The 27,672-nt window shown below is 42.2% G+C and overlaps 2 protein-coding genes across 7 annotated transcripts in view; both read left to right on the top strand.

Annotated features, from left to right (window-relative positions):
* Window positions 1-52: 52 nt before the first annotated feature.
* fkbp9 (FKBP prolyl isomerase 9) lies at window positions 53-13,712 on the top strand. Of its 2 annotated transcripts, XM_030413069.1 has the most exons (10): window positions 53-378; window positions 2,003-2,148; window positions 3,914-4,103; window positions 4,195-4,340; window positions 5,301-5,490; window positions 6,405-6,550; window positions 6,643-6,832; window positions 10,054-10,199; window positions 12,317-12,480; window positions 12,590-13,712. In XM_030413069.1, the coding sequence occupies exons 1-10, from the start codon at window positions 170-172 to the stop codon at window positions 12,764-12,766; spliced, it is 1,704 nt and encodes a 567-aa protein (XP_030268929.1). In that variant the 5' UTR covers window positions 53-169; the 3' UTR covers window positions 12,767-13,712. The 2 variants fall into 2 exon arrangements, with proteins under 2 accessions (XP_030268929.1, XP_030268930.1); XM_030413070.1 differs by lacking the exons at window positions 53-378; window positions 2,003-2,148 and adding an exon at window positions 2,492-2,801.
* Window positions 13,713-16,327: 2,615 nt separating this feature from the next.
* The window catches only part of LOC115579427 (uncharacterized), a 58,150-nt gene continuing 46,805 nt past the window's right edge, over window positions 16,328-27,672 (top strand). For all 5 annotated transcript variants that reach the window (XM_030412960.1, XM_030412958.1, XM_030412961.1 and 2 more), the window contains exon 1: window positions 16,328-16,509. In XM_030412960.1, coding sequence (XP_030268820.1) covers window positions 16,483-16,509 — 27 coding nt within the window. In that variant the 5' untranslated portion in view covers window positions 16,328-16,482. The remainder of the gene's footprint in view (window positions 16,510-27,672) is intronic.

The raw sequence follows: 27,672 nt of genomic DNA, 5'->3' as shown, positions 1-27,672 counted from the left end.
TGCACTTTGCGTCCGCCTTGACACGTGATCATTCCTGCGCTGGGACCGGGGGGCAGGACTTCTGTCCAAGTCGGAGTAAAGGAAACCGAAGTAGCAGAGAACAGGGAGGCAGCGTACACACATACAGGCCGTACCCCAGTTATCTCCAGCGGCTCACAGTTTGTCGGCAATGAAGATGATCCAGTGTGTGCTGCGAATGTTATTTCTGTCGGTTCTGGTGGCGTTCGCCGCCTGCAACGCTCCCCCGGTCCCGTTAGACGACATCCTCATTGAGAAAACTTTCGTGCCAGAGCAGTGTGTGCGCGCAGTCAAAGTAGGGGATTATGTCAGGTATCACTACATCGGCACGTTTCCGGACGGCAAGAAGTTCGACTCCAGGTGAGTATCGAGCCAAGAAATGATTTGAGCCTCCCGTCAGTGTCTCACTGTGCAGAGCGGAGCGGCTGCACCGTGAGAACACCGTGCGCGATGCGTAAAAGTGCGCGTTTAGTGGTTCGTCCCTGTTAGCCACGCAGGCAGCCAGGCTGAGCTCTGGGTCCACGAATGCTTCAACCAAGAGCTCCGAAACTTATCATCTCAACTACCAACAGCGAGCTTACACAAGTGACTCCAAAAATTTGAGGGTTTTTTTCATTAGATGAGACTTTATAGAGTAATTTTAGCTCAATGCTCATTGAAACCTGGGGACCAGGTCCTGATGCTCAAAGTTGAACCGCTTCCAGGACATCTGAAGGTCCCTGAACTCCCATTTTGGGAACTTTTGACGTATACAACAATTATGACACTGTATCGGTGATCACCTGCCCAGCTGTAAAAGTGCCCATTATGCAAATTATATGTGAATTATTCATGTAGGAATGGATTAATCACTTTAAAAATGGAGCTGCTTAATATAGTGCTCATTTTGATTACTTAATGTAACTGCTGGGGTGTCTTATCTTTGATAATGTATCATGATTCATATTCTTAATCTAATTGTTGATGAATAATCGGAATCTTTACAGTAAATGAAGTTATCAAATATATGTAGTGAAGTAAAAAGTGCAATAGTTGTATCTGAAATGTAGAGGAGTATAAATGTAAAGTAGCAGAAAATCGAAATACTACAGTAAAGTACAAGTGCCTCAACTGCTTAGGTAAATTGACTTAGTTACATTCCATCGCTGGATATATGAATTGACGGCACATTTGTTCAAAAAAACTTGAACAAATAAAGTGCAATATTAATCAAACAATGTCTGCTGCATTAAAGGAGACATATTTCTCAATATGTGCTTAAAAACACATGAGGTTTTTCTCATGCTGTCCAGCGCTGCAGCACTGACTTCCCCCTCTGTCTAAGATGCTCTGAATTAGCTCCTGTCTCTTTAAGGCCCCTCCTCCTGAATGCCCAGTCTGGGCTGATTGGTCAGCTCAAGCACGCCTGAGCCAGCACCGCCCACTGTGTCTCCGGTTAGCTCTGTCATGTTTTCATTTTTAGGTTAGCTTCACTTCTACCGTGAATATAGGCATACATTATGAAAATGTATGACATGGCTGCTTAGTGTGATGTCATAAAGTCACGGAACTAAAGGCAGGACTTCTGACAAAGCATTTCAGGAGCAGTGATTTCTGTAGGAGAGAGGAGCTTTTGTTGATGTGGACTTTTTACATGAAGAAACTTTATTACACACTCACACACACGAAAAAGAAAAAGGATACATTATCTAACCCTTTAACTAATTTGGTGGCCCTGTGCTCACATATATTAGTGTGTACCAGGATGACATATCTTAAGAAATTACATGCAATAAAGATGGAGCGTTTGAATCTCGCAACTGGAGAAAATGGCACAAAATGGCAGTGTGTAAATAAATAGATATAATATATAATTTCCATGAGTTACTTTTACGAGATCTTGGTGCATCCACTCTCTCCCGGGTCCCTGGTCAGTATGACATCATGTAAATGTTCTGCCTATTTTTTTTCTTTCTTTCTGTTAATTGTGCTCCATCTGTTTCAGTTACGACCGTGGCAGCACGTACAACGTGTTTGTTGGCAAGAAGCAGCTGATCGAAGGGATGGACAAAGCTCTGGTGGGGATGTGTGTCAACGAGAGAAGTCTGGTGAAGATCCCCCCTCACCTCGCCTACGGAAAGCGTGGATACGGTGTGTATGTTTATAACTTGTCGTCGTCCCTGTGTCAACATGACTGATTGTTCTGAATCAGTCAGGACAGAATATAACAGTCTGAGGACAGGCCGGTGTTTATTCCCCTCGACAGTCATTATAAAAACACAGATGAGTGAGCACACCGCTGGCGCTGCTCGCCGTAACAAAGAGAGAACTTGGGTCAGATATTGGCAGGAGCATAACTGACAAAAATGACAGTAGAAACCCTGTTGTACTCGAGTCAGGCAAAGCGGAGAGGAAGTGGGCTGCCCCCAAGCGTCCATGTTGATGATGTCAGAGAGACACCACAGACCAGGAAGCAGGCCAGAGGAAGCTGCTTTTGATCAAGACTCTAACTCAGCTAACTGCACTGGAGATACTGGAGCATCGGCAGCGGGCAGATAAACTCTCCGGGCCTCTGTCCACTGTATGTTCTTGCCAGAATTTGTTAGTACGATTGTATGTTGAGGCTCTAGAGGCTGGTGCGTCAGTATGTGTATATATGTGTGTGTGTGTGTGTGTGTGTGCATGAAATAGTTAAATAATGGGACAGAGAGGAGGCATGTGTGGACAGGAAAAATCTGAGGCTGTAGTCCTCTACTCCAGTCTGCATTAGAAGGAACATCAGGCAGAAAGAAGAAAACACAGAGGTGAGATTCTGCAGGAGATAGACAGAGATCTGAACCGGAAAGAGAACTGCTGCCAGCTCATCAGGAGTAAAGATGTGATGGCTGCCACACACCCAGTCCTTTCTGCACTGCTCCTCCTCCTCCACTTCCCATCTCCTTAGCTTCTCCTTCTGCTCCTTATTATGCCTCCTGAACACTTGTCGCGCTGCTGAAGGCTCTAAAGACAACTTTGCATGTATCCAAAAGCGACAGTGGGAGAAAACTGCTTCAGACATGGTATTCTCAGGAGTAGTAAGTGAGTAATAAGCGACTCGTGGTCATGTTTGCAAACACAGCTGGTTGAGATAATGCGTGGTGGTGAACACCGCAGGTTTGATAACACGCGGAGGAGTTTACTTGTACATTTACACACTTAGTGCCAGGGCTGCGACTCACAATTGTTTTTTCATAATCGCTTCATCTGTAGATTATTTTATTTTATTAATCATTTGGTTTGGAAAAAAAATTGTAGGACGGGTCGGCCACCGACCCAAAGCGTTTGGAATGATATTCAAAAATCAACTTTTCTTACAAATAGCACCTTTAAGCAGAAAGCTGTTGGTCGGATAAAACTCTTGTTCCTAATATTACAAGTGGTACCTTGTGACCAGATGGTAACAAAGAGGGATAAGCAGGGAGTGCAGAGATTTATTGTGGTTGTAAGCATGAGACAGGAATGGAAGATATGGCTACAACAAATGATTATTTCCTTTATTGATTAATGTGATTCATCCAGTAATCTTTTTTTGAAAGTAAAATGTCCTAAAAAGTATAAAATTCTAATTACTACATCTATGTGACTTTATTTAAGAGATTCAGTTTATGAACAAAAGCTGAAAAATATTTGGCACTTTTGCTTTAAGAATGACTGGAATGATTAATTAACTAATTAATTTTTGATTAAGTGTATGTCAGTTGACTCACTGATTCATGAACTAAATGTTTTGGCTCTTCTTGACAATCAGCCACATGATTACTCACAGTATGACCCCATACTGACCTAAATATAAGCATAATAAACAGCCAGCTACTGTTCGTTCTATAATCAAACAGATATCCAGAGCCTGTTTGAATGACTCTCCTCTCCTCTCCAGGCGACATCATCCCTGCGGACTCCATCCTCCACTTTGACGTCCTGCTGCTCGACGTGTGGAACCCAGAGGACGGCGTCCAGATCAACACCTACCACACGCCCTCTACCTGCGAAAGAAAGGTGGAGGTGTCTGACTACGTTCGCTACCACTACAATGGCACCCTGCTGGACGGGACGCTGTTTGATTCCAGGTTTGTTCTGTATAATATCTCATTCACACACAGTCAAAATGCACCCACACACACACAAACATGACCACCTCTCCTCCATCTCTCATGGCAGCCACACCCGCATGCGTACCTATGACACTTACGTTGGGATCGGGTGGCTGATTGCCGGTATGGATCAGGGCCTTCTGGGAATGTGTGTCGGAGAGAGACGCATCATCACAATGCCTCCCTCACTTGGATATGGAGAGAACGGAGACGGTGCGTACGAACAGTTCTTAACTATCTGTTTCCTTCAATATTGATCCTGTTCCTGTTGCCCTTGAAAGCTTCAACTCCTTTAAGAATAACAAGAGACCAAAGTGCAAAAGCAACAGGTGCTGTAGTTGCACACTTGGAACATAAGATGGCAGTACATGACGCACGTATACAGTTAAAACTACACCACATTTACCCTCACAGTCTGGTCAGAGATGGAGAATACAGATTTCTATCCTCCTCAGACTCTAACTCTGACCAATTTCTTTGCACGACCTGCAACTTTTTAACGTATTTTTACTCATAAATATGATTTTTATTTAGATAGATATGGGACATTCAGTTTTCTTTACCTATGCAGAGTGCAAACTGATTTAGACGAGTGTGAGCTACTTTAAGCTCCCTCCGATGCTTACACGGACAGTTTATCTTAAGGCCATGCTGAGCTTTTACAATGTCTGCCCGTGTAAACACAAAGGGTATGGAGTGTGTGCGTGATAATTCACAGCTGGTTACAAGTGAAAGGACACAATGTTCAGTTTAGTCAAATGTCTTACTGGGCGTACAGAAGTCAGGGTCTTAAAGTTATTTCTGTCCTCCAGCAATATCTTTAGGAATAATTATCTCCAACAATGATGAAGCAAAATATGTCCAGTCTCAGGGAGAGAAAATAACAACATAGTCCACATAAAAAAAAACGCAGAAATGAATGTTTCTTTGCTCTTTTGTATCATATTTTTTAAGTCACATTTACATTTGTACTGATGTTTTATTCTCGGGATAGTTTCCCTAGATAATTGTGACTCAAGGTCCATTTAGAGGATACTTAGTTATTATTAGGAATAAGCCATGATAAGAAGAAGAATTATAAGGAGTATGTTTGTAGTTCATGTCATCTTCTCCTTCATCTCTGTCTCCACACCAGTATCACTTCTTTTCCTTAACCTGTCCTTCTGTCTCCAGGCAGCGACATCCCAGGACAGGCGTCCCTGGTGTTTGACGTCGTACTTCTGGACCTCCACAACCCCAGAGACGGGATCACGGTGACCAATCAGGTGGTGCCGGAGTCCTGCACCAGGAAGTCTGTCTCTGGAGACTTTGTGCGCTACCACTACAACGGCAGCCTCCTCGACGGGACATTTTTTGATTCCAGGTGTGTGATGCAGAGTAAATCTCTGGATGGTTAACTTATTACTCTTTAAGTCTCTGTTGTTCCTCATTCAGCCTGAGGATGGCAGCATTACTCTTTGCACTGATGATGCATGGCGCGATGAATCGAAACTTAAGAACAACTACTGGAAATGTCCTGTTTCCGTTGCCTAATAATGTGCCCTCTGAGTAGTTCTGAAACTCCTTTGCTCTTGTGCTGCTACCCACAACAGCAGATTAGTCAATATGTGGTCACAGTTATGAGGAGACTGGCAGAATGATGAGCAGTCAATATGTCCTTAAGGTCTAAATCTGTTCATATAAAAAAGTGATTTTAAAGTGTAAAAATATCATAAGCTCCTGGCTGTCTTATCGTTTCTATCACTGCATGTGGCAACTACTAAAAAAAGGCTCCCCATCAGCATGTACTGTAGAATTTACCAAATTAAGGAGTCTAATAATAATATCTGAAGTGCTTGAACAAATGGAAACACCTCCTTCTATAACTTGCAGCTGAGTCAGCTCCACATCCCAGCCGGGTGGTTTAGGTCTTGTAACCTTTGTTGTTTTTACACACTCTTTCCCCGAACTTGACGCTCTTGATTTTCATAAATTCCATCACACGTGTGTGTTACCCACAAATTAATCCAAAACAAAACAAACTGTTGGTCGCAACGGAAGCACAGGGGTTTTTGGGGTAAGAACTTGACGCCTGCAACAGACTTATTTTGTATCCTGACGACAGCTCTTCAAGTTGGCAGGTGTCATTCAGTTGCGCACTTCTGTGCCTGAAACATCATTATATGTGATTAAATGACAACTCAGTGCAGGTATATACAATCAAACTGTGTTTAACTGTGAGTGTCTTCTGTATGCAGCAGTGTAACAATACTTTTGTTAATATTTTACATCTGGCAGCTACTCTCGTAATCGTACCTACGACACCTATGTGGGCCGAGGCTACGTGATTGCTGGCATGGACGAGGGTCTGATTGGCGTTTGTGTCGGAGAGAAACGCACCATCACAATCCCCCCACATCTCGCCTACGGAGAGGAGGGCACGGGTTAGTTATCCTTATCTTTAGCACGATTTCCAACTCGTTTGTCTGCAGCTTTTAATTCTGTCTTTGTCATTCCCTCGCCTTGGCCCCCTAAGGCTCAAAGATCCCTGGTTCAGCCGTGCTGGTGTTTGACGTTCACATCATCGACTTCCACAACCCATCAGACATCACCGAGGTCAAGGTCACATACATGCCAGAAGAGTGCGGCAGGCAGACTAAGAAGGGAGACTTTATTAAATATCACTATAACGCTTCTCTGATGGACGGCACATCCATCGACTCCACGTGAGTAAACGCCTGTGAGACACTAGAGGTGCTAGGGGAAAAATCAGGGGATAACCATGACCATTTGGATTGGTGCTGGTGGGGGACCATAAATGACTGCACAAAATCTTATCGCAATCCATCTAATAGTCCATGAAATATGTTAACACAAAGTGGTTGACTGACTGATACACTTTAATTGTCTAAATCACAGAATATGATGACAAACGGCATTTTGGAAAAAAGACACACTGGTCCCAACAGACTCTTGTATTTGAGTCTGTTCTCTCAACTTCTACACTTTGTTGTAGGAGACTATGCGGGCCTCACATGGACGGCACCATAAATATAAATGTAAGGGACTATCATTGCTTGATAATCAAGGTCATTAATCACTGGCGATTAATAATACACTCGTAGAGGGGGCACCACCTCCGTTGTTTGATTTACTGGAATAGGCCGCAGGGAACTATTCCAAACATCTAACTGTACAAGTTTGACTTGGACAGCTAGAGTATCAATTTCAAATCAATTTATTCAATCTCAATATTCTGAAGCAGTGAATTCTTTGCACGTATCCATCGGTTCTCCACATTAAAATTAAGTTCCACACAAAGACAAATGATTATATATGTTTATTGACTAAATAATTTGGGGTAACATAAATTAACTGACAATTTTAGACGAACAACAGATAACAGAAAAGGTAAAGAATGTAATAAGCAAAGTAATAAAGTTATGTGACCGTCGGTAGATGGTAAAGTTAAAGGGTCGGGTTTTTATATATTAAATATTACAGGAGTAATCTTTTGATACTAACGAGACCCTGACCTCAACTTTCTTAAGTTTATAAGATAGAAGTCAGAACTTTAGACAGAAGTCAGAACCTGAGACAGAAGTCAGAACTTTAGACACCACTCATTCTCACGTGTGTGGATCCAGCTGTATGAAGACGTTCAGCCTGTTTTGTCTGGGCGTCAGGAGGCACTGAAACTTGGTCTCTTTGAGAGTTCTGGGTTGGACCATGGCACGGCGCGTCGGTCCAGTAGCCAGAGGGAAGGCCGGTACTCTGTTGAGGAACTCTTGGTTCGAAGGCCCAGCGGGTTTTCCGCCTTGGGAGTGCTGGGGGCAGAGTCGATCTCGGCTGGGAACACACAAAGTCTCTTTTGTTGGAGACTCCTTGCACGGCTTCTGAGGCAACCGATGGACTGCAACGTTCTTCATCAGATGATCACAGTCTTGAAAAAGACTTTTTCTTGATGTTTCAAGGTGGTTCTCAAGTTCTGATCCTTTCACTAATTCAACTTCTTCTGGATCAGGCGGTGATACTTTAACGTTATATTAAAATCAAATCAAAAATCAAAAAGAAAAGAATTTGTTCTATTAAAGACTTGGATAAAAGTAGAGCACTTAAAGTAGTTATTCAATTCGCTTTCTTAGAGCTTGTTGCAAAAACAAAAGTAAAGATTACTTTAAAAATAAAAATAAAAATAAAAAGCAAAGAGGTGAAGAGAAGAGAAGAGAGAAGGAGAAGAAGACAGAGAAGTGACCCAAAGTCATGACCGAAGTCCGGACCCAAAAGTTGAGAAACAGAGAGGAGACAGGCTGAGAGAAGAAAGATGACTCAAAGTCATGAGTCATGACCGAAGTCAGGACCCAAAAGTGATATGCAATGCATCTTCTCTGTTTTTATGAGCTTACAGCAGGCACACCGAGAACAGGGGTGGGGCTGGCTGCCAGTGCTCTTTTTGTGTTTGGAGTTTTGACCCACAACACTTTAATTTAACTAAGCTATTGCTTTAATGTTTCGAAATCGTGTTTTAACTTCCCAAAAACTTTACCATCTTAAAAGTCTAATTTTTGTCTTCGTTAAAAGATGTAACATGAATATGACCACTTATCATTCAAGAGAATTATAACCTGGTTAAGACATAAAACAATGAAGTATACAACATAAACAATAAAGCATACAATACACAGTAGGACCAAGGACTTATATATATTCCTTGTAGGTCTATCTTAACAAAACATATCAGACATTTAACTGGTGAATAACACAAGCATTACACACAAAGACAATCATGATATGCAAGTCTGTGCCCATCGCAAAGGTGGGGGCTGGTTTCTTTCAAACCCCAAATTCATTAAGTAATAAATGTCATTTGGGCTTGACAATAACATGGGAAAGATCTATTGTATGGCCTTCTTGGCTATTTGGGAATCTGATAAAATTAAGAAGATGAAATTGTAGTTAATAGTTATTCAGAACATATTGAAATGTGGATGAGTATAGGGAATGCAGCAAAGATTGGAATGTCACGGATAGGGTCGTAAAAACGTCTTGGGCCTGTGAGGGGGGGGACTGGGTCATCTCTACCCCAACCAACATCTACCCCCACTTCCTGTCATCTGATGTGAAGAGAGAGAGGATTCTAGGATTCTATTGTAATTAGTAAGAGAAGGTTTCCGATGATCTGTTTATAGCAAGAGCAACACATCGTCCTACTCTATAGGGAGAAGAGGCCATAGTTTGGCCTGAGGAAGAAGGAGTTCATCTTCTTTGTGAGGGGGGGAGAAGAAGCGAATATTCAGTCAAACAGATAGGCTTTGTTTGTTAAGTTAATCTTGTCTTGTGGTTGAGAGGTAAGAGGTCAGAGGACGGGGAAAGGAAGCAGAGCCTCGTGATGGAGACATAAGGGCTGGTGTTCCTACATTGTCAAACATGGCCCTTTAGTACAGCAACAATCTACAGTGGGTTGCAGATGTGCAAATCTGTAGCGTGTCTTGTAATCCTGCACAGGATGAGGTAAAAGTTTTTATACCGTCAGTGCCAAGAGGAAGTAGCCAGTTAATTTCCTTCCTTCATATGCCCTATATATGCTGATTATCTGTTACTCTCTTTGCCTTCAAGACTGACCTACAAAGAAAAATAAAACGTTTCTATTATGCCCCAGGTGCACATCACAGCCCTTGTCAACTAAAGTTTCAGTGGAAATTGTCCACTACATAATCTTTCATCCACACTTAGCCAACTTTAAGAATGAGTAATCATTCAGTAAGTATTGGCAGGAAGGCAAGAAATCAGGGGAAAAACATTGCTCTATTACAGAAAATATGTGGAAGGGCAATGGAAGAAGTAATATGTTACTTCTTACAGGTATTCTTACGTGTGCTTTCTTTAAAATGATAATTAAAAGGAGTGACTAGTCAGTTATGTTGTACTCCAACTCAATTTATTTCAGGTATAACTATGGAAAGACTTACAACATCGTCCTGGGAGCAAACCAGGTGGTCCCAGGGATGGAGGAAGGACTGATGGAAATGTGTGTGGGGGAGAAAAGGCACCTGATAATTCCTCCTCACCTGGGCTACGGGGAGAGAGGAGTCAGTAAGTCACACGCAGACACACACACATACTCACGCTCACAGATTTGCAGTGATGATGGAAAATACATGTGGGTGGTGGTTTCTGATGCATGCAGCTAGCTGAGCGTGTAGTTGTGTGAATATTTGATTGATGGACACTTTTCTTGATGAGTCGGTTTTCATGTGTGATGGACTACAACTACAACTAGAAGATTGAATTAAACTCTCTTCTTTCTTATCACACTGTATTATATTAATTTGTCTGGGGACATGTTATAAGAAAAGTGATTCTTGAAGAGGAGACAAAACAGGGTCAAGGGAATGTGTATACTTCCACATGAGTTGGAATCAGTGTGCATGTGTATGTGTGTAGTTCCCTGGAAATTTTGGAAACTGCAGACCCTTTGCCAGATAAAAACTGCAGTTATAAAACAACAGAAAGCTTCATAAAATGAAAACCCAGATGAGTAGTATCAATCCCAATATACTTTACTAAGACCCCCTGGGATGCCAGATTTGACAACTACCAGACACAGATGCAGTGTTGGGGAAGCTACTTTGCAAGCGTAGCTTGTAACACTACTATGTACTATGTAGTTCTGCCTGGCAGTAGTTTGAACAAACTACATTTCTACCCCTGGAACAACAACAGTCGTAAATAACAGTTTGACACGTGAGGTGGAAGAACACACAGATTAGGTTTCCCACCTAGCCTTCCCCCACTGGAGACTGTTTCAGAGGGAGAGATATATAGATCGGTAAGACACATTAAATCACAACATCTGTGTTAGAAAACAGTTCTCATTTCTTCTGATGTGGAGAGAGAAGACTCTATCGGGCTTGACCTTGTTTGACCTGAGGTGCCAGATGTGCTTAGTCGTTGTAAATTAAAGGAGTCGTATTATACCCTATTTCTACAAGTGTGACATGCTTTGGTGAAAATACCATAAGGGTGAAGCACAATATCAGTTCAACCCTGCCAAATCACCCTGCCAAAACAGCGCTGTTCAGAACAGTCAGTTTTGAATGCCTGTCTCTTTGAATGCAAATGAGACACAGGTAATCCACCCACTTCTTCCACCCTTTGCACTTTCAAGTTTTATAGGGACAAGGCGGAGCTCTGCTACACAACAAGGAGGTAAACTTCCTGGAATGTTGGCAACATTTGGGGTGAAAGGTCGCAAACCGAAGTGTGACATCACAGTTGGTGTGAAGTCTACATTGCTTGTTTTATCTCCTGTATTTTGACTGAGGCAGCCCACAAAAACATGACTGAGTCACCTTTTTTACACTTTGCCTGCTGATAGGCCCTCCAGAGTCCCAAATGTACTTAATCAAATGATTAAAGAGTTGGTTTTGCATAATATGTCCCCTTTAACAAAAGAAGGGCTCTGGTGATGTGTTTATAGCTAGAAAAACAACATCTTCCCATTCGGTGGAGAGGAGAAGGTCTGCCAGGTCAAGAGGTGAGGGGCTTTCAGGCCCATATGCTGGAAAGAGGAGTCAATTTGGGTTAAACGTAATCACGGCCGGAACAGGACCTCTTTAAGATGCAGAGATGAGAGGGCTTGTGTTCCTACATAGTTTAAGTCTCCCCAACACTGCACAGATGTGACCCTTGTGGGAACCACAGATAGGAAGGCCCATAAAATGACTCTACTTATCTTTTAAGCCATTAATCAAGTCAAAAAGAGACTTAGCCCTCCTTGTTGCTGCAGCCAAAGACAACAGACTTATTCTCTGTCTGACTTTGATCTGACTCAAAGATGAAGTCTCCAGAAGCAGCCAACACTTTGTCTTTGTAATCCACGTCTTCATCAATGTGAATTAGCCACTTAATCAGTCAGGAATTAGGATAGCATTAACCAGGAAAAGATTTCTTGATGTACAGCACGAGGTGAAAAAGTGATTGGCGTAAACCGGCTGCCGCACATCGAGACTCCTCTCTGTCGGCTTGTTGCTGATGGCTAGTTAGTGACAAAGCAGAGCAGTAAACCATGATAAAAAAACAGCAATCAATGAAACATAAACCCGTTGAAAAATGTTGCACCAAAACGCTTTTTCTCTTGTGTAAGCACAAGCAGCTGTGGTGTTGAGGGAGGGAAACTTATATTGCTAATGCAGTTTGTCTGTGTGTAGCTGACGAGGTTCCAGGGAGCGCAGTGCTGGTGTTTGACATTGAGTTGATAGACATGGAGGAAGGACTACCTGAGGGCTACATGTTCATCTGGAACGACGATGTGTCTCCTGACCTTTTCGCTGAGATGGACAAAGATGAAAACAAGCAGGTGGAGCCCTCTGAGGTACGTGATAACCTGCTGATGACTTAATGTACATCCGAAACATTTTCCCTTTTTGCTTTTGCCTTTTTTTCTTAATTCAGCCTCCTCCGTCCCTACTTTGTTTCTACAGTTCACCGACTACATCATGCGGCAGGTGACCGAGGGTAAAGGCCGCCTGGCTCCGGGCTTCGATCCTTATCGCATCATTGACAACATGTTCTCCAACCAGGACCGCAACGGGGATGGAAAGATCACAGAGGCAGAGTTCAAACTCAAAGCAGACGAACCCGCCCATGACGAGCTATGACGGAGCTGAGTGTAAAACTCAGATCAAGGTGTAGGCTGTGGGGTCAGACATCAGGGGGATTATTATACATACGTGGGTGGTAGAGTAGAAAAAGACGGAGTTGTATGCGTAAAGTAAGCAAGTGTGGGATGAGAAATGTTCTGAGAGATGTTTTATTTTTATTTTGAAGACTTATAGGATGGCCAAAGCACATCTTGTCCTTATAGAGCCAAATGAGGTGGAGAAAGAAGGGGGAGGATTTAGGAATGAGAGGATTATTGGAAAGAAAACAAATGATCTGAGGACTTTAATGACGGTGAATGACTTTTTTTTTTTTTTTAATCTCGTCTGTCTTATTTTATATGACTTTTTTATTTTGAAGGGTACAAAAGCACTCCTGTCTGAGAGAACAAACCAAGGCCTCACTCCACAACACTCATCACTCCTTCCTGACATTTATTGTTGTTTACATTTTTGTGGTTGTGCGTGTGAAACGTTGTTTTCTTTTCACTGGGTATCAGCGCGTCTCTGAGAAATAGCTTCCATGAGCAATGAGTGTGAGGGTTTGAAGTGAGATATTTAAGCTGACACCTTCCATTGTTTTATGTTAAAATGTCAGGATGCCTTCTGTGTTTTCTGCTGTTCAGATCAACAGACACTGAAAATCCCAAAAAAATGTTGTTGGGTCTTTTCAGTCTTTATGTCGCTTTTAGTCTTTTAGTCTAGTTGTTCCATTGCTTGGTTTTGTCTTCATCCACATTTCACCTGATTGTGTGTGTGTGTGTGTGTGTGTGTGCGTGCGTGCGTGTGCGTGTGTGAGAGAGAGCGATAGAATGATACAGCGAGTGAAAAAAGTGCGTGAATGTGGTTTGTGTTTTACTAGTTCATTCAGGAGAATACTGAGGCTTGTTGATGATAATGTCAGCACAAAGTTTAATTTGATTAAATGACTTGACTTAAAAAAAAACATGCCTTGAATGTGTCGTGTGACGACTTCTCGTTTCTTGTGTGTTCAAAAGGTTTTTCAAGGTTTCAAAAGTCACCAGGAGTCTTCACAGCTGGGTGCAGTAGAGGAGTAGGCAAACAAAGCATGAGATCATACACGTCACAGTGAACAATTGATGTGACGTTCTAAGCATTGAGTGTATTCTTTCAAGCCCAAAACAGTGGTAGTGTCTTCCTATGGCCTCATGGTCCTATCCAGTCCTGTAGTGTGAAACTGCTTGTCTAAATAAACAATTAACTGTCTTTAACTGTCTTACTAGCTATACAAACACTCACAGGCAGAGTCCTAAATCAAGGATGAAACAGCTGGTCTTCAGGTCAAAGGCATTTATTTCACACAGCAGGATACATGCAGTGAGCTCTCCCGGGATGAACTGACTTCTCTGTCTGATGCTCCAACTTGTATACAATTCTGGTCCGGGGGTTTCCACGCCCCAGGATCCTCCATTCATTTTGGCCTGATCAATATCCTTATCCACGATTAGCTTCCATTTTTGGATTCTACTGGTGGAATACCTTCTAAATAAGGCCTTAAAAAGATAGCCAGACACCCCACTCTCAGCCCCCTCCCTCCTCTGGGCCTTGGGTGTCATCTGGCAATAGTCATCTTTTATTTATTTCAGACATAGCAATTATAATCTCCATATACAGTAAATATGACTCCAGTGGACTTCTTGGAGTTCCTTCTCTAATGCAATGCAGGCCTCTTGGATACTTTCCTTGTGTTTACAGAGAACAACTGAGCACTTCTAAATATGGTGATGGTATTGCAGCTCAAATTTTTAGACACCACAGTCCCTACTCTTCTTCACCTCTGCTGACACGGGTATTATTCTCTGGAAGCTAATGATTTAGCTCCTACTCTCGCAGCTACTTGGCTGCACGGAGCCGTGCCTCGCTGCGCTCTGTTGTGCTGTGCGTGATGGCAGCAGCTCCTGACCTCACTCCTTTGGTATTTTTAAATAAACAGGTACTTTCCTCATCATACACCATTAGTTCTTAGTAGCCCTGGCCTCAAGCTTTTTAACAACAAAGTGACCCTCTTGATATATGCCATTATATCTGATCACTTTTTTTCACTGCATTTAAAAAAAAATGTGTTAAAATAAGTCTTCACCATTCTTGGTTATGTTTTTAAAACAGACGTCACATCCTTCCGTCACACATAACCAAGAATGGCCAGTTGTTTTTGTTAATTCAAAATCTTTTTTATTGAAATGTTCTCAATATCTCAAATGTGCAGTGCGTAATAGCCATTACAGAGACATGAAATGAGGAAGGGTATATATCTTTATCTTTATAGGGTCTGGAATGCTTTTAAGATATATACTAATAATATATATATATATAATAATATATATAAGGTCACATTAGACACTTAGATGAACATGGCTGTGTAAGACTTCAATTCACATGTCCCTACATGGAGTATAACATTTCCATCACAATAACAGTGCTGTATATTTGGTTACATGATTTCATTCTTACGTTTGGTGTTACATTTTCACCCTTCACATCATCACACTATAGTAGTTTTAATCAGCAGGTGCACATTCAGTCAACTGGTGCAGAGCAATATGTTGCAACCATCTCCTTCACACTTAATTAACCTTCATTCTTACTTTTGTCATTAAAACAGTTATTGTCATTAGCCACTAACTTCTTACTATGGTTACAATTTACTACACTCCCATGGTTTCATAGTCTCATCCAGTCCTTAATCTTCCTCAACTCTGATGACGCAGGTATTTCTCCTTGGAACTCCCCTCCTTCGACCTTGAAATCGCCTAACCCTGCACATAGCCATGCCTTGCTGTGCCTGACACCAATAGCTCCTTCTCTCTTTCCTTGGTTTAAAAACAAACAAACAAAAAAACAGGTGTTTTTCCTCAGAATACACCATTAGCTTTTAGTAACTCTGGCCTTCACACTTTATTTCATCACAATACAGTGATTCAATCGATAGGTGCATGTTCAATCAAATGGTGCAGAGGAATACATATTTCAACCATCCATTGTGATTTCGTCACACTTGATTATTCTCTTTAACGTTACAGCAATTATTACCAGTTTTCATTAACCACTAACTACTTACTATGGTTACATTATACTACACCTTAACATTTGATCATGATGATTTGATCAAATGTTAAGGTGATGGGTTAAAAATGACCTCTAAATATCCGCAGTGTGGACACAATGCATGAAAGGGCTCAGTACAATTTCATGGTTACACCCGCAGACTTTCTCTTTAGTTACATTTTAGTTGACAACTTTTACAGATAAAAGATTATCTATTTTACTCAATTGACTCATTTTATCAACACGTGTTTGTTGTTCTTGTTGATTCCCTTTTTTATTTTGCAGAGTCATATGAGCTTTGACAAAATAAAAGCTATAACTGCAATTTGTGTGCTATCAGTACTTTAACTGAAGTGTCTGACCCATATGGTCTGATCTGCAAACTTCCTCCATCACCGTCTGCAGATCACACAAGAGCCGAGAGGAGGGAGGAGTCAGTCGGCCCATCAGAACTGTTAAAAGCCGCACAGCTGCAGCTCATCGACACAGGAGCGCCATCACCCACCACACCTCAAGTCAAGAGAGGAGGAGAAACTTCTGCAGACCTGATTTAAGCGTCGATTCAAGCGTCGATTTTGCGCTTTATTTTCTTATCCTCAAGATGACTACATATTGAGTTCCTGTTCATTTTTAAAAAAAAGTTTTTGACCATGGATGACGACTGTTATGGCTGTCAGGTGGGTGAAATGTGTGTTTGTGTGTGCGTGTTTGTGTGTGCCTGCAAACTAGTTTGATAGGTTTTTTATCCGTGGCTTTCAGTTTCAATTCTGTGTCTGTGTTTGGGTTTGTGCCTCACTCCCATGCCACCGGGGCCAAGACTGCATTAGCATGAACTTAGCATCAAGTCTACCGCAGTTTTCCCGCGGTTTGTGGCTACTTTTGAAGTGTTTTGAAGATAAGGTGGACGCAGTTTCATGCAAATGAAGTCCCTCTCATGGCGTTTGTCCCACCAAAGTGGCATGATCGGATCGGAGCGCAGACCCCCCCCCCCCCCGCTGACACTGTCGATAACCGGGGGGGGGGGGGGGGGGGGGGGTTCTCATACCGTCGTCCCGCGCGCTATAACGTGCACGCGCGGGATGAGAATTATCACGCACTATCCCAAAACAAATCGCAAAGAGGTAGTGTGACGTTCAGAAACGATGGTGTCTGCTGAGGGGAACTGTGACATGTCCCGACATGCCGCTGCCACCTTTTTGGGTGAAAACCTTCACCTGTTCGAATTTGATTGGCAGTAAATGCAAATTCTGGGGACTGCCAATTTTTAGAGCATACAATGAGAATACAGTATGGATTTTAGGTTTAGGTCATGGTATGTTGTAGTCGATCTACGCTCGGAGTCATTATATGGTGGAAAAAAAATGAGAAAAAGAAAGAAAGAGGAGTGTCTTATAAGTCTCAGTCTCCATCAAAGTGACCAAACCTGACACACGAATCTACCTTATCGGATGTTCAGATGTTTTTTCTGTCATCTATCGTGTCTTCTGTCATTAAGATGCTATATTTTTGGCCATTTTTGATAATAACTTAACTTACAACTTTTTTCGTTCAATTGCACTGATGGATGTACAGTTCTAATGTGCCTGTGCAGGTTATTTGTAGAGCCTGCTCGATATGAGATTTTAAACTTGCATGCTCTGCACTCAGCCTTTTTTATATTATTGATGTAATTGAGATGCGTGTGTGTGTGTCTGCTCCACACGGGGTGGGGGCAAGACATCACTGTATCTGCACAAAAATGGATTGTGAAATCCATATTTGATACTTGAATACTGGAATCTGAAATGATGTATATTGATGAATTCTGTGTTGTAAGGATATTAGATCATGGAATCTCATAGAATCAACTTGGAACAGGGACCTTGGGGAAAAAAAAAAGAAAGACAGAAGAAATACTCGTTTAACTTCTTGGTCTTGGTCACCACTGTACTATGAGACCTAGATGGATGACAAATTCAAGGAAAAAAACTTGACAGCCATGCTAGCAGCTCTGAATCTGTACACATTTGACCTGCATGCTAAAATGCAAATATTTACAAGCTGCATTGCTAACAATGTTAATCGTAGTTTAGCATGTTGGCATGCAAATGTTTGCTTTTTAGTGCTATAAACAAAGCACAGCTGAGGATGATTTACATGAATTTTGCAGGAATTTGGTCTTAAGGGTGCAATATGTAAGAATTTAAGTTGAAAACAAAAAATGAACTAGAAATATCAAGAAGAATAAATGAGGAAGATAAATGTTGAAACTCTGACATCTACAGTACGTATTGTTTTGCAGAGATATCTACTAAAATTAACACATCCCCGGTGCTTCATGCTCTCAGTTTGGACTGCTAGCTTCACAACTACAGTTAGCTGTTCTGGTAATATGCTGCCCCTGATTTGTTTTGAGTATGAATTCAACAGACACAAATCTATGAATACAAATGTCACATATTGCACCTTGAAATAGTATTTACGTTTTGACCTGATGGCATGCAACAATACTGTTTGTACAGATTTAATGGAATTTTAAACATTTTTGGAAATTAACACTGTGGACCAAAGTGGGGGATCAACCTGCAGACTGACATTGCCATCCAAGAGCTGCTGTGCTAGCACAGCTACAAACACAATATTAAGTTTTAGTGAGGTTGATAAATGCTCTATGTGTGGATATGAGTAATAGTACTATTGGTGTTTGAGCATCCTCATGGTTGAATTGGCTAGGCAGGGAAAACTATGACGCACTACCCTCTGCTGACATGCAAATTAATGTGTGAGAAGCAATCATTTACTTGTAGGGCTGTAACGATGCACGTATCGAAACTGAAATCGCGACCCTCAGATCCACGAACCTGTCTTGTGGTGTGAGAAGGCAGAATCGTGACACAACTTCCGGTCCAGATCCAACCCTATAAGTTATAAGAAGCCCCTTGGTTGGTCGTTCACACAGAGCGAAGCATCGCTTTAGTAAAGTAAAACCGCTTTGTAATTCACACAGAAAGCCGGCGCTGCGGCTCCTAAAGAGGCGTGACGGTTCACGTCATGATGAGGACGTGTGTGTGTTTCCCCGGTGTCCCCCTGCCAATTTAAACCTGTGGATAAGTCATAATCACATGGATGCTTAATGTTTCGTGATTGAGATCTTGACCCACCAAACATCCTGGAAAGTGACGAAGTTACGTTTTTCGCTCTAAATTACATAATTACATAATCGCCATCAGTAAACAGGTCGCTGTATGACTCTGTCACTCACGAGGACGGAGGCTGTTTTCTGGGGGAAAGTTCACTGAGGTCTCGTCGAGAGGGCTGACCGTTGCAGAGATTTTTTTTCCATCATAAGCACTTGGTGAGTTGAAGTTTTTTGCCAGTGACCGATGCTGTTTTTTGGGCAGAAATGTGACGAGGAATCGGTAGGACAGGAGGGAGGACGGACAGGTGGACAGACGCATCGCCGCGTAACGTTACAGCTGCAGTATTTTTTTCCTCGTTGCCAAGACGGTAACAGTTACTACGTTACCTTAGTTTGGTTCTGCAACGTTGCTTTACGGGACATTTCTCTTTTTTAAGTTGAGTGAGGGACCTGTGCAGTTAACAGACCATCTGATGGATACGCCCTCCATACGTGCAGCCGGCTCATCAATTCACACTGGTTCAGTTTGCCAATACTGCGCCTCTGATACTATCAGACGAGTATTATATACAGAAGTTATTGAAATGTTACATAAATAAAATGTTTAATTAAAAAAAAAAAATAATAATTAAGGTTTTTATCAAACCGTGGGTCAACAATCTTGATACAAACTGAATTGTGAGTCTGGTGTATCGTTACAGCCCTATTATCTTGTGGCAGCAGAACAACTTTGGTAACTTAAACAGCTTCTCCATATGTCTTTACTGAAAGGCATTGTTATGATGTTAGGACACAGCAAAGGCTAAGCACACATTGTACCAGCATGCCATACCCACAGGAGGAACAAAGCTAAAGACTGACACCTGGCTTCCATAGGGTGCATTTCTATGACGTTACATGTGAGATGCCATTGTGTACTGTCATAAATGCAACTGCGTATCCCGCCGAGAGTGTTACAAAAAGCAGAGCATGCTGCTGGTTGATACAGTAGACCTCCAGAGATCTGCTGATCAAGGCCATTCTCTTTTGGTGGTCTTAAAACTTTTAGATTCTTAGAAATCTCCAGGGGTGTGGACTCAAATCACATGACGTGGACTCGAGTTAGATTCGAGGAAACCTCCACCCCTTTGTAACAAGAGGCTGAATCAGTCCAGCCTGGATGAATCAGTTAATGGTTTATCATTTAAAGGCAGAAAAACTAATTTTTAAAAATGTTTTTCCTTAGTACTTTACTCCAGCAATTTTGTTGACTTGATACAGATTAAAAAAATATCAGAATCAGAGCAGCATGGTCTCTAGGATGGTTCAGAACCACTGGATCCAATAATTCTCATACTGGTTTTGAATCTTTTTTTTTTCCCAGCAAGCTCCCCCAGAGCCACATAATACATTATACAGCTGTTTTCACATGCTTGTCTTTGTGACAGGGATAACCTCAATTTCAAATGTAAAATTTGGTAGAGTCCCCCTTTTTTTTTTTTTTTTTTTTTGTAATGTTTTTCTGTTCTTGTTACTGTCAATATTAGCGGAAGACAATTTTCTTCAAGTTGGAAATTGTGTTTTTTGTTGTGTGTGTGTGTGTGTGTGTGTGTTTTTTTTTGTTTTTTTTTTTTACTCTGATACTACCAAAACAGGAAGTCCAAAGCTACTAAGAATATTACCAGTATCAGCCATCCTAGCATGATGAACATCTGCACTGACAGCAGGACTGGAAACATCCAACCCTCCCAACTCTTTGTTTGACAACCAGACTCATAGAAAACAACTGGTTGCTATGATAATGGTGGAACATGCAGCTGTGGCAGCCAGGATCTCCATCAAACATCTTTACATGTTTGATATATTTTTCAGAATTTTTTCACTCTATGCCCTCTACTTAAGCACAGTTTACCTACAATAGAAGTGCACTTACCAACATTGGAAAAGGAAGAGTGGGGGTTGGACTTATGTGTGCAGACTGTGAGAGCATCTCCACCAGTGACATCTGCTCAACGGCCAGCCAGACCAGCGGGACAAAATGTCACCAAAAGCACTGTGACGGCCCCTGGAAGTGAGGAAAAAGGGATGACATCGGAGCTAAGCTGACCCAACTTGGACCAAAAGCTGTCCCTCTACCATGCCCTCTTCTGGCTATTGTCTGGTCGCAGGAGAAGACAGTGGATGAGTTCCGACTGAAGCACCTAATCCAGAATGCATTCTGACTGGAAACTTCACAGACTGACCTAGGAAGGTACCCTATGGTACCCGCTGGTACCATCTACAGAGTTTCGGTGTCTTTGGTGATGTGAGATGTCTGCACAGGGTCCAAAGGGTACTTAAGAACTACACCCACTCAAGCCACAGTTTGTACGACCTGCTGCCATCTGGCAAAAGATACAGAAGTATCTGCTTCCATACCACCAGACTATGGAACATCTTCATTCTCCAGGTCGTGAGACTTCTGAGCTCATCCTCAACACTCCATTGTCTAAAACAGATGTAGCAAGACTCAAGGACTTAATCGTTGTTTCAAGGTACATTTATTGTCGTTTTTTTAAACATGGGTTTAGAAAACAACAATAAATTCATACATTGTCATTGCTTTTTTTTCATGAACACAGATTTGAAAAGTTGGTGTTTTTAATATTGTTATTGTTTCTTCCTGCTATTAAGTTTACTATGCACATGTACAGTGGTGTGAAAAAGTGTTGGCCCCCTTCCTGATTTCTTATTTTTTTGCATGTTTTCACACTTAAATGTTTCAGATAAACAAATAAATTTAAATATAAGACAAAGATAACACAAGATAACACAAAATACAGTTTTTAAATGAAGGTTTTTATTATAAAAAAAACCCTGAAAACATGACTTAACTGTGGTTTATCACAACTGATTACTGGCACACCTGTTCTCAATCAAGAAATCACTTAAATAGGACCTACCTGACAAAGTGAAGTAGACCAAATGATCCTCAAAAGCTAGACATCATGCCGAGATCCAAAGAGATTCAGAAACAAATAGGAAAGATAGTGATTGAGATCTATTAGTCTGGAAAAGGTTATGCAGCCATTTCTAAAGCATTGGGACTCCAGCGAACCACAGTGAGAGCCATTATCCACAAAAGGTGAAAACATGGAACAGTGGTGAACCCTCCCAAGATTGGCCAGTCGACCAAAATTACCCCAAGAGCGCACGGACGACTCATCCACCGGGTCGCAAAAGACCCCACAACATCCAAAGAACTGCAGGCCTCACTTGCCTCAGTTAAAGTCTGTGTAAAGCAGAAATAAATTTGTGTAATTGGTTTGTCACACCACAGAAACGTGTCATTGACCACTGAGCCAAATTTAAAAGATTAAAAAAATTGCCAAGTATATAAAATTAGGTCTCAAAATCATGGAAAAACAAGCACTTCTCTCTGATGTGAAACATTGGGGGCGTGTCAGTTAGAGGCACTGGAACCACGCCCATGTGTGGGAGGGGAGCTTTCTCCGTGTACTGTACAAGCACGTAACCTACAGTAACAATGGAAGCTAGCAGCGTCATCCGACAGACCCAGCCCTACCTGTTTGAACCATCAGAGCCAGAAACTGACTCTGAGTCAGACACTGATAGTGCTCAGCCTCGTTCCTCACAGTCCATGTTTGACATTACACACAAATGTAAAACCCCAGTCGACATATAATTCCTTGTCATAGCTTGGTGCACATAAAAGATTACCTGTGGATTATCATTTAGCTGTCAGATGGACTCCGCTCAGGGAATGAGGCCAAATCATGTCATGATTAAATGCAATAACATTTGCTAACATTACATGGGCATGACAGGATGCACGATGTAAATTCAGGATTTGCACCTTCAGCAAAATGCATTTAATTGCCCAAATGTACAATATTTATAACATACATAAGCACACTTAGACTCTCTGGCGGGCACGTAATACTGGTGGTGGAGATTAGAGCACCTGTTGTCGGCGGGACGGAGAGGGTCGCAGGCGGGCACATAATGCTGGCGGCAGAGTTGAGAGCATCCGCTGTCGGCCGGATGGAGACGGTTGCAGGTGGGCACATAATGCCGGTGGCAGAGATAACAGCACCCGCTGTAGGCGCGACAGAGAGGGTTCGCAGGCAGGCACATAATGCCGGTGGCCATGATGGTGGCACCCGCTGTAGGCGGGATGGGAGGATGCAAGCCGGGGACAGAGAGGGTCGGTTTGGCCCCACTAACCAGCGTCAATGAACTCTTCAGATATCCAGACTTTACCTGGTGATAGTTGTTGTAACTATGGGGGGTAAAGTGGACACTGCAGAGACGGGTGTCGGTGGTGATTTTGAACTCTCCACAGTAGCTCCTCTTGACAAATCTATCCACCGTTTCCTTACGTTGTCGTCCTTAGGAAACTTAAATAAGCTAACAGCGCCGTTACCCTGCACACTGTGGCATCTAGGAAAGATGCATGAGCGATGTGGAGGAGACATGACTGTTTAGCTGACTGGTTGACTGGTTAGCTAGCTGCAAACTATTGTAAGAGATGCTATCCAAGACTCAAGAGCGAGCGGAAAAAACGCCAAAGCTAATGCGCTGAATGTATTTATACCGCTTCAGCAGCAGGGCCAGGTTTATGCAAATCATGGCGGCGTTATGTAACGTGGCTATGATTTCTGACCCGCCCATTAAATCCTGAACACAGAAAATTTGAAACACAGCTTGTGAGCCTAGCTCCAAAATTAAATTCTAAATGGTTGAATGGCTTTTTACATGTTTTAAAGAAATACATTTATGACCTTTTTAATGTGTTTAGAAGAAAATGGCTGAATTTGCTTTACACAGGCTTTAAGGTCAGTGTTCATGACTCCACCATAAGAAAGAGACTGGGCAAAAATGGCCTGCATGGCAAAGTTCCAAGATGAAAACCACTGCTGAGCAAAAAGAACATAAAGGCTTTTCCCAGTTTTGCCAGAAAATATCTTGATGATCCCCAAGAGTTTTGGGAAAATACTCTGTGGATTGATGAGACAAAAGTTGAACTTTTTGGAATGTGTGTGTGTGTTGTTGTGGGAATGTAGCAACTAATGTACAGTAGATCAAACACAAAGGACTGGCATCTATGTCAGGGCAAACCATTTTGCATGAGGGACCATGTCTGACTAAGACACAAGTAGCCTCACATCTGCTCTGCTTTCAGAGATGCGTAACAGTATTGTACGCGATACGGAAAAAATTGATCCAATGATATGATATTGATGATTTCTGAAGGGGAATGCTGATGTCACTGAAAGAGATAACTGGCACTTTTGATTAATGTGTGATTGATAGAGAAAAGGCTTAAAGAACTGAGTGCTTTGGAAATTAACAAAGAAATAAAAGCACATAGTAATCTGTGATGAAATTAAGGTGAATGAGTAGGGTTAGCTTTATAAGTCACATATGCTTCCAGGCAAGATTTTGAGAATATTATAGTTGTACTTTAGTTGGAATAACAAGTTTCTATGTCAGACCCTTCTTTTTTCAAATCGTATCTGAGAATGTAAACTGCTATTTAAGGGCTTTGGCTGAAAAGTCTTTTTCTGCTTTGGAAGCGTCCTAAGCCAGTAAAATGACCCAGAGGTATCTAAAAGGCATAAGATCTGGTTGAATTTTCTAGATGCTAGAAAAGGTGCTTCAAGGGTTCCTTCTTATTTTTTTTTAGCATAGGGTGCACTTGAGCATTTTTTTATGAGAGGGAAGGAAATGATGCTGTCGCATAATTCTTGATGGAGATGATGGAGCGGCACATTTGTTTTTCCTAAGTCCTCATTAATTATCCTTCACATCTTTCCTTGACTTCATGAGGCTTTCCATCAAGGTCAAGGAAAAGTGTTGTGGAACAGTCAGGATGTATTTCTTTTGACTATGGGGACCACAGCCAAGGTATTTTTTGTCATTCTTATTGAGTGAAACTAAGAAAGAACATAACATACCTACTCAACATCAATATCTTAGCCAGTGTTGGGGCTCGTTACTCAAAAAAGTAATGTATTACACATTACTCTCAAAAATAGTAATGCCTTACATTACATGATTACTCCCTGAAGAAAGTAATTAGTTACATTACTAGTTACATTACTCGTTACATTCATGTTGCTCCACGGTTCCTTAGCGACAAGCTTTGTTTGTGCGTGCTGTCTCTGTAGGTGCTTCGTTAAGTTTGAGGTAGTGTTAGCAGCGGTGGAGAGAATTTTCCAACACAGGCAAAGTGTGCACCTTACAGTCAAGTTATTTTCCTTAAGTTCAACAAATTCAAAGTAATGTTTGTATCTTCAACAGTCAAAAATGGCTTTACGCAGCGGGGGGTCTTCAGGCAAGTCACATGCAGCAGCATGTTCTGCTCCTGTTGTTGACGCTGCCATTGTTATCCCATCTCCCAGTGGCGAACCGTGAGCACTACAGCTGGGCCTTCACTTCACCGCCAAGAAAAAAAAATCATCGCGGAAAAAAGCAACAGTACAATGAATTAAAAGGGTTTAACAAGTGCAAATTTAATTAACGATGACAAGGATGTAAACAAATAGACCATAACGTCAATAACATTCTCCGCAACAAGAAACATTCTCAATATTAACTTCGGAAAATCTGGAAATATAAAAGGTCACCCAGAATGTCACCCCGTGACGCTGCGGACACAGACACTGAGGCTCATTTCATCACCATGGATAGCGCTATGAAATCACGGCGCATTACAAATCATTCACATATAAATTCATTAGCATCATCAATCTACAATACAATTTCAAAAGTTACACAAAGCTTGTAATAGAAAGACTATTTTTTAAAGTTGCAATGAAGTGCAAATGCCTCTCCATGCGCAATTACGCATAGCGCAATGAATACCGATGTCAAATAAATTGAAGTCACAATTTTTACTACTATACCTCCTTAATTCTCCAGAGAAAGGGACAGACAAGTGAACATGAGAATAAAAACCCTCTGAAAAATCCAACCACACACTTATGATACGTTTGATACATTGATTGATTGATTGATTGATTGATCACATACTGAATTCAAGGCAATTTACGCTGGGACAACTTCCGCAATAAATACAAATTCCCAAATGTCCACTTGGCCAGTAATCTTAATCCCTTGAAATAATAATCAAGGTGTATTATAACAGAGGCCTACCTTAAATAAACACGAAGTCCATTCGTCGGTCTCTCTTTGTGAAGTGGGCGATGGCGGCGTCATAAAGTTTGTCCTTTGATTTGAGCTCCAAAAGAAGTCCTTTCTCTATGGACATCAGTGCCAAAGCTCCCAGGCGGTCCTGTCCAGTACTGTTACTAGCGTGCGTCTTGATGCGCTTCAGAGCCGAGAAAGACCGCTCCACGGAGGAGGTGGACACGGGGATGGTCAGCACCAGGCAGGTGAGGTGATACAGCTGCGGCATGCTCTCAGTCAGCTCTTTAAGAGTCAGAAAGTGCAGCAGGTCTGGTGGGCTCCTTGCCTCAAAGTTTGCCATGTTGTACATGACCGTCAGTTCAGTCTTGAGCCTGGGGAGGTCAAAATGCAGCCCGTAGCTTTCCGTGAGGCTCTGGAACTCAGAGCTGGGGAAGTTTTCTCTGTATGAGGTAAACTTCTTGGGGTCCAGAAGGGCAAGGAACATGAGTTTTTCATGATCCTTGAACCTGTTCCTCAGCTGAGTGAGGATGTTGTCCAGGATTTCACTATGCAGCCGCTGGTACGCTGCGCGCACATCTCCGACTCTCCGTGCCCTGCGCCCGCTGGGAACCCCAACTTCGCGCACAGTGTCCTCATAGATGGAGTCAAATTTTGCCTTTTCTCTCTCTGTGGTGCTGCAAAAGTCCTCGATGCTGGACAAACAGAACTGCATGTCACACTCCTTATTCTGCAAGATCCCAAAGAGCACGTCGGAGTAGGCAAACACGGAGTTGAATGTGGCGAGGAGAAAGCAGAACTCGAAGTCCGTCAGCAGTGCAGTGTATCCATCAGCGCTGTGTACAGCATCAGCATCAAAATCATTGTGGTTGTCAACAATGAATTCAAAGAGCTCCAAGAGTTCTTCTCTCCGCTCATACACAGTGCAAACCAAACGTGATGAGAAGTTCCACCGTGTTGGAGTCACTCTGGGCAGTCTTCGCTGGCATATTTCATCCAGGAGTTTCGTGCGTTTGGCTGACCTTGTAAAGAAGGCTGCGAGGCCACTTAGGTGGGAGAAAAAAATGTTGCACTCTTTGATTTTGGCAGCACTTTGAGACATGACGAGGTTCAGAGAGTGCGCATAACAGTGAAGGAAGAGAGCTTGTGGTATTTTTTCCTTTATTTTAGCTTGCACCCCATTCAGTCCAGAGGCCATGACTGCAGCTCCATCGTAACACTGGGCAATTACTTTATTGGTGCAGGCGCAGTCCTCCAGAAACTCCAAAACTTGACGAGCTATGGCCTCTGTGCGCTTATCACCACTGACATCACCAAACTGGAAAAAGCGCTCCTTGACACCACCGTCAGTGGTGTAACGCAGGACATATGACATCTGAGCAGAGTTACTTACGTCAGTTGTCTCGTCTACCATAACGGAGACAAAAGGCGTGTTCCTCACCTCCTCCCTCATTGCTTCGGTCATTACATCTGCCACCGATTGAATCAGGTCATTCTGAATTTTGCTGGAGGTGCCGATGAAAACAGTGGCCGAATCCAGATGACAGCGCAGAGGGCTGTCATACCCCGCCAAAAACTCCAGAAGCTCCAA

This window comes from Sparus aurata, chromosome 3 (genome assembly GCF_900880675.1).
Source record: "Sparus aurata chromosome 3, fSpaAur1.1, whole genome shotgun sequence".
NCBI classification, from domain to species: Eukaryota; Metazoa; Chordata; class Actinopteri; order Spariformes; family Sparidae; genus Sparus; species Sparus aurata.
The sequence above is the reverse complement of the archived record's forward strand: the minus strand, read 5'-3'. Positions and strand labels throughout refer to the sequence as shown.